The sequence below is a fragment of the Coregonus lavaretus genome (genome assembly GCF_964263955.1).
Source record: "Coregonus lavaretus genome assembly, chromosome: 14".
In the NCBI taxonomy this organism is placed as follows: domain Eukaryota; kingdom Metazoa; phylum Chordata; class Actinopteri; order Salmoniformes; family Salmonidae; genus Coregonus; species Coregonus lavaretus.
Window position 1 is genome coordinate 46,674,100 of NC_140001.1, and position 13,256 is coordinate 46,687,355.

The 13,256-nt window shown below is 42.2% G+C and overlaps 1 protein-coding gene across 1 annotated transcript in view; it reads right to left on the reverse strand.

The window, feature by feature from the left end:
• The window catches only part of adam9a (ADAM metallopeptidase domain 9a), a 95,848-nt gene that overhangs the window by 25,451 nt on the left and 57,141 nt on the right, over positions 1 to 13,256 (reverse strand). The window contains exon 5 of the mRNA XM_084176793.1: positions 2,082 to 2,158. Within this exon, the coding sequence (XP_084032919.1) occupies positions 2,082 to 2,158 (77 nt within the window). The remainder of the gene's footprint in view (positions 1 to 2,081; positions 2,159 to 13,256) is intronic.

Genomic DNA, 13,256 nt, shown 5'->3' on the forward strand with positions numbered 1-13,256 from the left:
AGGCAAAGATGAACGGCGTAAAGTACAGTGAGATCCTTGATGAAAACCTGCTCCAGAGCATTCAGGACCTCAGACTGGGGCGAAGGTTCACCTTCCAACAGGACAACGACCCTAAGCACACAGCCAAGACAACGCAGGAGTGGCTTCGGGACAAATCTCTGAATGTCCTTGAGTGGCCCAGCCAGAGCCCGGACTTGAACCCGATCGAACATCTCTGGAGAGACCTAAAAAAAACAGTGCAGTGACACTCCCCATCCAACTTGACAGAGCTTGAGAGGATCTGCAGAGAAGAATGGGAGAAACTCCCCAAATACAGGTGTGCCAAGCTTGTAGCGTCATACCCAAGAAGACTCGATGCTGTAATCGCTGCCAAAGGTGCTTCAACAAAGTACTGAGTAAAGGGTCTGAATACTTATGTAAATGTGATATTTCAGTTAATTTGTAATACATTTGCAAAACATTATAAAAACCTGTTTTTGCTTCATCATTATGGGGTTTGAACCCCGCTCTCCGGTGGGGAGGCATATTTGAGAGCACCTGGTGTTGCGACTAAACCACAGGCTTTGAACACCCTCCTGGTAATCTTGACAGCTTAAATCCCCCCCAACCTCTCAAGTCCAGAGTGTTGTCACTTTTTATAACAAAACCCTTACAATAAAAAAATTATCTTGCAAATTTGCTGCAAACTACACTGCAACAATTTCAGCTCATATTAGGAAATCAGTCAATTGAAATAAATTCATTAGGCCCTAATCTATAGATTTCACATGACCGGTTAATACCGATTATGCATCTGTTGGTCACAGATACCTTAAAAAAAAGGTAAGGGCGTGGATCAGAAAACCAGTCAGTATCTGGTGTGACCACCATTTGCCTCATGCAGTGCGACATCTCCTTCGCATATAGTTGATCAGGCTGTTCATTATGGCCTGTGGAATGTTGTCCCACTCCTCTTCAATGGCTGTGCAAAGTTGCTGGATATTGGCGGGAACTGGAACACGCTGTCGTACACGTCGATCCAGAGCATTCCAAACATGCTCAATGGGTGACATGTCTGGTGAGTATGCAGGACATGGAAGATCTGGGACATTTTCAGCTTCCAGGAATTGTGTACAGATTCTTGTGACATGGGGCCGTGCATTATCATGCTGAAACATGAGGTGACAGCGGCGGATGAATGGCACGACAATGAGCCTCAGGATCTCGTCACGGTATCTCTGTGCATTAAAATTGCCATCGATAAAATGCAATTGTGTTGGTTATCCGTAGCTTATGCCTGCCCTATACCATAACCCCACCGCCACCGTGGGGCACTCTGTTCACAACATTGACATTAGCAAACCGCTCGCCCACATGACGCCAGACAAGCTGTCTGCCATCTGACCTGTACAGTTGAAATCCCGATTCTTCCGTGAAGAGCACACTTTATGCAGGTTGAACATGGTGAGATTGTAGACTCCTAAATTGATAGTGCAGTTTGTTTAGGCGATTTTACCGCTAACTACCTACTTTATATGTTTATATTGTCTTTGGTATTATTGTGTGTAGCTACGCTTGCTAGCTAGCTACCTATACCTAGCTAGCTAACTAGCCAGCCAGCCAGCCCATAGAGAGAGCATTGCATTGCAGATTTTGTAGTCGACTTGAGCTGCATCAGATTTCCACAATAATTTTCCATGTTGCTACCAACCTTATTATAACGCCAAAATGAAACATTTGTTCCCAAGAAACATTGTTCTCACAGTGTTATTTAACACTTTAAATTAAAGGAATTAGTGGTTTTGGGTGGATATTTCCTTTCAAGTTATGTGATGGTTTATGTAGATAGGACATTTCAATATTGTTAATAACAAACAAAAAACCTGATCTAATTGGCATTTTCATAATGAGTTTGAAGCAAATTTGCAGCAAACAGAATGTTCGGCACAAGTTTCCCAGAATTGTTTGCCAAAAGTTCGCCACAAATTTGCCGCAACAGTTCGCCACAAAACAAATTTGCATGTAAAAATATGAGCTTGCCCCAAATTTACAGCAAATTGGCCAAAGATTTGCCAGAAGCCTGTTTTTTCGGTAAGGGTTACCTTAGCCCAGAGCAGATACTCATGGCCACAGACGATTCCTCCACATCCTCCACATAGCCCCGGTAGTGACAGTGATCCTGCGGAAGGAATAAAAGAGAATGGCGACTCAGTAACGTCTTAAAGAGTCAAACAATCACATGTATCAAGACAGGATATGGGGGTGATGCTAGAAGACAAGGATGACACCCGGGACCCTACATAAGGCCATATCAACCTGGCAAGGCCATTTTCAGTGTTACATTTGACTCAAATTGCGTTGCAAGTCAAATCATCGTGTTAGCCACAGTCACTGTAAGAGCCTAATCGCTTGTGACAAAATGTGAAATCTTCGGGTGAGTTGATGAATCATGATTTGGTGCAGTGCAAGGCAAACGCGTCACTCAATGTTGACGATTCAAGATGGGGCTTGAAGTGGAGGTAGAGATTTGGTCCTGGGTTCATGTCGAGCTTGGCAAATAAATGATTAGGCCTATTTCTAACCCATGTAGAGCAATGTCCTATTAAAGTTACAAATTATTTTAAATGTGAAATGGTTTCACGTGAACTGCCAGTGTTGTAGGGGTTAATTGAGGTCCTATTTAAATAACACGTTTGGAGTTTGTCTGTAATCTCCCCCTGGCTATCTACAGGGAAATGCTGTGTCCTATCCCTTTAAGCATTCTTGGCAGCGCCCAGCTCGCTAACAATAGCATGAGCTAATTGTCTTAGCCTTGATGCCTAACATGTAGATAATAAGAACTATGGGAGCTCACTGAAACGGAGTAAAGTAACAGAGGTTCAGAGAGTTTCCTCTCAGAGTATCAACAGATTATAAGGTAATCGGATGGTATGGTAAATCCATCTAGAATCAGGTCCATCCCCTGTCCATATAATCTTATTCATTATGATCTTAAAAGGCAAAACGGATCCTAGATCCTACTGAGAAACTTTAAGAATATACACTACATGACCAAAAGCATGAAGACACCTGCTCGTCGAACATCTCATTCCAAAATCATGTTGGTCCCCCCTTTACTGCTATAACAGCCTCCACACTTCTGGGAAGGCTTTCCAATAGATGTTGGAACATTGCTGCGGGAACTTGCCTCCATTCAGCCACAAGAGCATTAGTGAGGTCAGGCACTGATGTTGGGCGATTAGGCCTGGCTCGCAGTCGTCATTCCAATTCATCCCAAAGGTGTTCGATGGGGTTGAGCTCAGGGCTCTGTGCAAGCCAGTCAAGTTCTTCCACACCGATCTCGACAAACCATTTCTGTATGGACCTCGCTTTGTGCACGGAGGCATTGTCATGCTTAAACCGGAATGGGCCTGTTGCCACAAACTGTTGCCATAAAGTTGGAAGCACAGAATCGTCTAGAATGTCATTGTATGCTGTAGCGTTATGATTTCCCTTCACTGGAACTAAGGGGCCTTGCCTGAACCATGAAAAACAGCCCCAGACCATTATTCCTCCTCCACCAAACTTTACAGTTGGCACTACGCATTCGGGCAGGTAGCATTCGCCTGGCATCCGCCAAGCCCAGATTTGTCCATCAGACTGCCAGATGGTGAAGCGTAATTCATCACTCCAGAGAACGTGTTTCCATTGCTCCAGAGTCCAATGGCGGCGAGCTTTACACCAATCCAGCCGACGCTTGGCTGCTCGGCTATGGAAACCCATTTCACGAAGCTCCCAACGAACAGTTATTGTGTGGTCGTTGCTTCCAGAGGCAGTTTGGAACTCGGTAGTAAGTGTTGCAACAGAGGACAGACGATTTTTACACGCTATGCGCTTCAGCACTCTGAAAACATTCTGTGAGCTTGTGTGACCTACCACTTTGCGGCTGAGCCGTTGTTGCTCCTTGACGTTTCCACTTCACAATAACAGCACTTACAGTTGACCGGGGCAGCTCTAGCAGGGCAGAAATTTGACTAACTGACTTGTTGGAAAGGTGGCATCCTATGACAATGCCATGTTGAAAGTCACTGAGCTCTTCAGTAAGGCCAATCTACTGCCATCTATGGAGATTGCATGGCTGTGTGCTCGATTTTATACACCTGTCAGCAACGGGTGTGGCTGAAATAGCCAAATCCACTAATTTGAAGGGGTGTCCACATACTTTCGTATATATAGTGTAGGCCCTGGTCACTAAGTAAACAACACCAACTGCTCGATGACTAACTGAACCAGCCTATAAATATCGTAATCTGAAGCACTGATTAGAGCCGACTGACCGGCTGAAATCCTCCTTACACTGCCTGCCAATCTTGAGAGGGCAGACCTGACCTGACCAGAGAGAGGGGGCAAGAAGGGCTGAACCCTTATCCAGCTGCTTTAAAGGGCCATTACAAAAGCGGACTGTGCAGGTCAGGGGCAACGCTACCGCCTTAAAGGGATAGTTAGGCGATTTTATATATTCACATTTTTATTTCCCATTGAGGTTAAGGGACCTCTTTTACAAGGGAGACCTGAAAGATATGTTAGTTATTTCATATCTATCTAATTATGTAAAATCACTAGGACTATCCCTTTAAATGAGCCAAACCCAGGAAGCATGACTGGGGCCCCATCATGGTTCACTCTCAACCAGGTCACAGTGACAGCTGACATATGTAATGCCTAATCCTACTTGAGCATCGCTTTCAATGTAAACATACACACACCCCAAAGCCCAATTGGGCACCGCGGAGACCTGGGGCTTTGGAAAAGAGCGATTAAAGATGGAATATTCTGTAGGGAGAAACAGCGCCACTGTCCGCACCACAGCCCATGTTATTGTTGACGATGCAGAGGTGGCAAGCGCTGGGGTAGCGTCGCACATCAAGGTAAAATAGATTGCAGTACATATGCAGCTGTTCTATCGCACGTGCAATGATAAGAGGGAATAAAACATGTTCGTTGTTTGCGGTAACTTCTTTGATGCTTTAATAGCGCAAACGGACATGGCAGTTTCACCATTAAGGATTTCAGCTTTAAGACGAATTGTAGAGACAGAGGTAGGGCATGCGGGAGCAGCCATCTCCACTGGAGTTGCATCCCTTAAATCAGTTAATTGAACACAATATTTACTTAATCGTATGAATTAACCTCTCTCTTGTTGTGTCCCAGGCAAGGGTGGGAGATAGAATGACTTGGCTTTATTTTATGCTCCTCTGTTCCCTAGGAGGAGGGGGTTTGAGTGGGTGTGTGTGCCAAGGTTATTAGGTGTGCTTGCTGAAGGCAAAGCATAACTTCAGGTTTCTTACATCCTTCTTATTAGTGTGCTTGCTAAAGGAAAGACACTAGATTTTTTTACCTACTCACATTATTAGGTATGCTTGCTGAAGGCAAAGCACAACTTTACATTTCTTACGTAGTCAAATCAAAAAATATATAATTGTACTTATTCTTTCACTTAACTGCATTCGCTAGCTAAGTGACTGTTGAAAAATACAGCGAAATATAGCTAGCTCTCTCACTTCTTCATTTTTGAAGAAATTAATTTCTCTCCTCTTTGAGTCAACTACTCACCACATTTTATGCACTGCAGTGCTATCTAGCCATCGCTTATGCTTTCAGTACTAGAGTCATTCTCTAATCCTTTGATTGGGTGGACAACATGTAAGTTCATACTGCAAGAGCTCTGATAGGTTGGAGGACGTCCTCCAACCTAAGTTGTCATCATTACTGTGCAAGTCTATGAAAGGGGGTTAAAACCATGAGCCTCCTAGGTTTTGTATTGAAGTCAATGTACCCAGAGAAGGACGGAAACTAGCTGTCCTCCAGCTACACCATGGTGCTACCCCAGAGAGTGCTGCTGAGGCTACTGCAGACCTTCATTGCAAAACAGTGTGTTTTAATCCATTTTTTGTTGACGTGAATATATTTAGTATAGTTTAATCTAAAAATTATCACTTTCAATGTTTCACTATTTTGATTTTTATGAAATTCACTGAGGATGGTCCTCCCTTTCCTCCTCTGAGGAGCCTCCACTGCTCCAAATTCATATGATCCTATGTATTGTTAGAATTAACTGAATTCCAACTGGTTGGGATGGACATGCGGGACAAATCGAATAAAACCAACTGCAATCCACAGGCAACCAAGGCTGTCCAACATATACTGCTAAATAGTTATTCAAATGGCTACCCGGACTATTTGCATTGAACCCCCTTTTTTACGCTGCTGCTACTCTCTGTTTATTATCTATGCATAGTCACATTACCCCTACCTACATGTACATATTACCTCAACTAACCTGTACCCCGCACATAGACTTGGTACAGATACCCCCTATATATAGCCTGGTTATTGTTATTTTAGTGTTAATTCAAAAATATATTGCAAATATTTTCTTACTTTAAAAAAACCTCTGCATTGTTGGTTAAGGGCTTGTAAGTAAGCATTTCACGGTAAGGTCTACACCTATTTTATTCGGCGCATGTGACAAATACATTTATATTTGATATACTCTACCACCTCATTTATGCCTGGTGAGCTCATAACCCTAAAGCAAAATAGTACACTTTCTATTCAAACAGGCACAAAACATTATCCCGAATCGATTTCGTACTATTATCTTCTCCTCTATTTTCTTTAATTTAAAAAATGGAAATTTGACATGAGCCTATCTGGTGATCATGCTTACTACTACCAGATACATTTCTGAATCTCCTAAAAAGAGCCACAAGATGGCACTTTAAGGTTTCCTTAAAACAACATTGGAAAAGTTGTTTTCAGACCAGATAGCGACTACTCTCTCCAAAGTCAAGACAGAACTAAATCTATTGATAAGACAGAGAGCAGAATTAGACTCAACCATTACTTCCATGGTTATTGACCCTGTCATCTACTGGCTAACAAGCTTCACAGATATTGCAACTATTCTTAAATGAGGTGAATTACTATCAGAACCCAAATTAATCAACCAAAGATCCTCCCGTTTCTATAAAGAATTGTACACCTCTGATTGTAACACACCAAACCAGATTGAGTCCTTTTTTAAATATATAAGAACTCCACTCTCAACTGAGGAAGCCAGCTTGCTGGGAGCCCAAAATTATCTCCATGGACTCAAAAGGGCATTGGATAACATGAACAAAAACAACCTGGTCTATTTAACATTTTGGAACCAATTAGGTCCACTGTTACATGAAATGATGAACACAGCCATTCACATAGGTTCATTTGTAAGGGATGTAAACATAGCACTAATTTCACTTTAATAAAAAAAAAGCTAAGGATGCCACCCATTGCTCTCACTATCACCCCAATCTTTGAAAAACACAAATTTTAAACTATTTTCTAAAATTATTTTGTCTCGTGTCAAAACCTACTTACCCAAATTGGTACATCTGGACCAAAGCGGGTTTGTTAAAAAACGATTATTCTCAGATAACCTCCATCGTCTATTACATATCTTTCATGCTTCATCAGAAACCAAAACTCCTTGGTCAGTTCTCGGTCAACGCAGAAAAAGCTTTTGATAGACTAGAATGGTCATATCTTTGGTCGGTTTTGGAACATATGGGACTTGGCTCTAACTTCATTCATACGATTAAAATACTACAGTGCCTTCAGAAAGTATTCACACCCCTTGACCTTTTCCACATTTTGTTGTGTTACAGCCTCAATTTAAAATGGGTTAAATTCAGATTTGGTCACTGGCCTACACACAATACCCACAATTAAAAGTGGAATTACAGTATACCAATCCCTCAGCCACAGCAATAACAGGCTATACCTGCTCTGTTCCGTTCTGAATAACTAAAACTAGCAGGCAAGGTGACCCCGTCGCAACTCTATTTTTTATTGTCTATGGAGTCCCTGGCCTAGGCAATTTGACAATCGAAAGAAAGTACACCAATATCTCGCAATTCTACGGATCACGTCATCTCATTATACGACAACGACATCTTACTTTATCTAAACAATATATCTCAAACCTCCCAAACGCTTTGAAGATCAGACAAATAGAGCTCCATCTCAAGTTATAAAATCAATCTAACCAAATCTGTATTTAATTTTGAGTTTGCATCCCAATATTACACTTTATATTCAGTACCAGTCAAAAGTTTGGACACACCTACTCATTGAAGGGCTTTTCTTATTTTTACTATTTTCTACATTGTAGAATAATAGTGAAGATATCAAAACTATGAAATAACACATGGAATCAAGTAGTAACCGAAAAAGTGTTAAACAAATCTAAACATATTTTACATTTTAGATTCTTCAAAGTAGCCACCCTTTGCCTTGATGACAGCTTTGCACACTCTTGGCCTCTCAACCAGCTTCGTGAGGAATGCTTTTCCAACAGTCTTGAAGGAGTTCCCACATATGCTGATCATTTGTTGGCTGCCTTTCCTTCACTCTGCGGTCCAACTCATCCCAAACCATCTCAATTGGGTTGAGGTCGGGTGATTGTGGAGGCCAGGTCATCTGATGCAGCACTCCATCACTCTCCTTCTTGGTCAAATAGCCCTTACACAGCCTGGAGGTGTGTTTTGGGTCATTTTTCTGTTGAGAAACAAATGATAGTCCCGCTAAGCGCAAACCAGACAGGTTGGCGTATCGCTGCAGATTGCTGTGGTAGCCATTCTGGTTAAGTGTGCCTTGAATTCTAAATAAATCAGTGTCACCAGCAAAGCACCCCCACACCATCACACCTCCTCCTCCATGCTTCACGGTGGGAACCACACATGCGGAGATCATCCGTTCACCTACTCTGCATCTCACAAAGACACGGCGGTCAAATTTGGACTCATCAGACCAAAGGACATATTTCCACCGGTCTAATGTACATTGCTGATGTTTCTTGGCCCAAGCAAGTCTCTTCTTCTTATTGGTGTCCTTTAGTAGTGGTTTCTTCACAGCAATTCGACCATGAAGGACTGATTCACGCAGTCTCCTCTTAACACTTGATGTTGAGATGTGTTTGTTACTTGAACTCTGTGGTGCAATCTGAGGTGCAGTTAATTTGCCGATTTCTGAGGCTGGTAACGCTAATGAACTTATCCTCTGCAGCAGAGGTAACTTTGGTGCTTCCTTTCCTGTGGCGGTCCTCATGACAGCCAGTTTCATCATAGCGCTTGATGGTTTTTGCGACTGCACTTGAAGAAACTTTCAAAGTTCTTGAAATTTTCCAGATTGACTGACCGTCATGTCTTAATAGTGATGATGGACTGTCATTTCTTATTTGCTTATTTGAGCTGTTCTTGCCATAATATGGACTTGGTCTTTTACCAAATAGGGCTATCTTCTGTATACCACCTCTACCTTGTCACAACACAACTGATTGGCTCAAATGCATTAAGAAGGAAAGATATTTCACAAATTAACTTTTAACAATGCACACCTGTTAATTGAAATGCATTCCAGGTGACTACCTCATGAAGTTGGTTGAGAGAATGCCAAGCGTGTGCAAAGCTGTCATCAAGGCAAAGGGTGTGCCCAGACGGAAAGCCACTACTCAGTAAAAAAAGGCACATGACAGCCCACTTGGAGTTTGCCAAAAGGACTCTCAGACCATGAGAGACAAGATTCTCTGGTCTGATGAAAACAAGATTGATCTCTTTGGCCTGAATGCCAAGCGTCACATCTGGAGGAAACCTGGCACCATCCCTACAGTGAAGCATGGTGGTGGCAGCATCATGCTGTGGGGATATTTTTCAGCGGCAGCGACTGGGAGACTAGTCAGGATTGAGGGAAAGATGAACGGAGCAAAGTACAGAGAGATCCTTGATGAAAACCTGCTCCAGAGTGCTCAGGACCTCAGACTGGGGCGAAGGTTCACCTTCCAAAAAGACAACGACCCTAAGCACACTGAATGTCCTTGAGTGGCCCAGCCAGAGCCCGGACTTGAACCCAATCGAACATCTCTGGAGAGACCTAAAAATAGCTGTGCAGTGACGCTCCCCATCCAACCTGACAGAGCTTGAGAGGATCTGCAGAGAAGAATGGGAGAAACTCCCCAAATACAGGTGTGCCAAGCTTGTAGTGCCATTCCCAAGAAGACTTGAGGCTGTAATCGCTGTCAAAGGTGATTCAACAAAGTACTGAGTAAAGGGTCTGAATACTTATGTAAATGTGATATTTCCTTTTTTTATTTTGATAAATGTGCATAAATTTTTTCATACAGGAAAAGAAAAACTCTAGAGCTCTGTCAGAGTGACCATCGGGTTCTTGGTCACCTCCCTGACCAAGGCCCTTCTCCCCCGATTGCTCAGTTTGGCCTGGCAGCCAGCTCTAGGAAGAGTCTTGGTGGTTCCAAACTTCTTCCATTTAAGAATGACGGAGGCCACTATGTTCTTGGGAATCTCAATGTTGCAGAAATGTTTGTTTTTGTACCCTTCCCCAGATATGTGCCGACACAATCCTGTCTCGGAGCTCTACGGACAATTCCTTCAACCTCATGACTTGGTTTTTGCTCTGACGTGCACTGTCAACTGTGTGCCTTTCCAAATCATGCCCAATCAATTGAATTTAACACAGGTAGACTCCAATAAAGTTGTAGAAACATCTCAAGGATGATCAATGGAAACAGGATGCACCTTTCTCTAACACTGTATCATTAACACTCTGGGCAGAGTTGGCAGACATGGCACACTGACAGTATCCAACACAAACATCTATTTCTTGATCATGATCAACCTTGTACTACTATTTCTCCCCCGATCCAGTGACGAGAAAATACCCCCTTAAAATTCATGACCCTAGTTTGCCAACATCTTAATCAGACTACTTTTTGTGGCACAAAAATAAGTCTCAGAGCAGGGAAGACATTGCTAATTTCTTATGTGCATAGTACTGGAATATTTGAGTTATATCAAGGGAAGGCATCCAAGTTAATAACGCATCACAGGAAAATCCCTCTTCTCCAGACTAACTCCATTGACCTCTACCCAGTAATACCAAAACAAAAAGTCCTCTAGCATGGCCGTGGAAAATGTATTGTATAATAAAAAAGAGTATATTACATTACATTACCATCCTACCCTACCAAACAAAAAGAGCAGTAACTGCATCTTTGGTCAAAAATGAGTTGACATATTTAATACATTAAATACATGCTTAATCATGTGGACAAATATTCTGCCTCCATTGTGTTGTGTTATGGAAAAAATGGGGGGGGGTCATGTTTGCGGTAACTGCAAAAAGTTAGTGAAACCAAGGAAAAAGGCAGTACTCACGTCAGTTACTGCCTTTGTACCTTGGTTTCACTGAGCTTTGGGCTGCAGTGTCTACGGTTTACCTTGGTATTATTTATTGTTCTTCGCTGATACAAGTATCAAACTATATGACACTGACAGCCACATAAATAAATATGTGGGCCATTGGCCCTGCCCTGTGTCTGTGAGGAGGTTCTCCAGGTGTTGATATTAGGCAAAATAGCCTTCTACCACACTCTACAATAGACGGAAGATATAGCCTAGAAGGATACAAATTTCACTTCCTAACATTTCCACGAGTCTGCACAATTAGGTTAATCGCTCATCCTCCGATGCCCTTACGGCTCAGGAGTCATCTCCACCATAATTTGGTTGCTTTTGAAATGGAGGCAATGGCGATCATAGAGCCATCAAACTGAACAGTCCAACACAGGCTTGATGTAGAATTGAATGAGATTGACAAATCAAAAAGTTCTAGGCTATTTCTTCTTGCCTCCTGCTGTGAACAAAGGAACATGTGTGACTCCTGATTGCCAGATACAGTAACATTTGACTGATTTGAATCAAAACATTGAAGTCTGTTTCCTGTTACTCAGCATTCGTCATTAGACAGCGATGTCACAACATGCCATTATGACCATGATCCTTTAAATCCAGATCCACAGATCCCCCTTTCTGATAGGCTCCCGAGGGATCTTAAATCAGACAACCAGACAGCACAGCCTTCTACAGTCCCACCCTCTAGGGGTCAAACAAATGCCAAAGAGTCTACAAACATCCTGCCTCCATCTCTGTAGTGGCTTGTGATATACTGTTAACAAGGCAAGATTACTATCTCTGTGACCTTCTCAATGTAAAACAAACGCAGAAGATGGACGTCTTCACACACCACCCATATTTCATCTGTCTAGCCAAAAAGGAGAGAAAGGGGCTGGTCTAGATCTATTCTATGTCCATCTCCAATAAAACATATAAAAAAGTTTTTAAAAATAAAAATAAAATAATTGAAAGGCATTTCTGACTGTACAGTAGGTCTGTCTGTAAGCCAGACGGTTGACTCATCTTCCCAGAACTGCTGCTCTTAGTCATGATTTATGTGAGCTAAGTTTGGGCTCGCCGTGAATGTGCAGAGGGGGAAACCAGTGCTTAAAGTAAGAACTCGCTCGAACGCTTTCTTCTGCAAAACGCAACATTTCCGAAAAACATAGCTGATACCAGTACTAAAATGTCAGCGTCATACAGGAAGTGAAACAGAGCGGATGATTGGACGTCAGCAGTTAATAGGGGGGAGGATAATGATAAAATAAATACAAATACTGAGCTACTGTATATTGTATGCAAAAAATTGTTTGAAAATTATTTTTCTTTATACTAATACAATTGCTCATGAAAACAGAGCTCTTTGGCCACACATACCAGTGGTGGGTTTTGGGATGAAAAAAAGACAAATATGCAGAAAAGAACCCCAGACCTACTATAAAATATGGTGGTGGATCTTTGATGTTATGGGGCTATTTTGCTTCCACTGGTCCTGGGGCCTTTGTTAAGGTCAACAACGGCCTCATGAACTTTATCCAGAATCAAGACATTTCAGCCAAAAACCTGGTTGCCTCTGCCAGGAGGCTGAAACTTGGCCGCAAGTGGATCTTCCAGCAAGACAATAACCCCAAGCACACATCAAAATCCACAAAGAAATGGTTAATTGACCGTAAAATCAACATTTTGCAATGGCCATCTCCGTCTCCGAACCCCATTGAAAACCTGTGGTTGGAATTGAAGAGGGCAGTCCATAAGCGCAGACGAAGGATATCAAGGATCTGGTAAGATTCTGTTTGGAGAAATTGTCTAAAATCTCTCCCAATGTGTTCTCCAATCTCATAAAACATTATAGAAAAAGGCTCAAGGTATTCAAGGTGAGGTATTCAGAATCTATTCAAAACAGATGTCTTAGAATAAGAACATAATTTGACAAATTTTTGGAGCATACAATATAGCTCAGTATTTATATTATTTATTTGAGTATTTTTTGCTCATCTTTATCAAGTG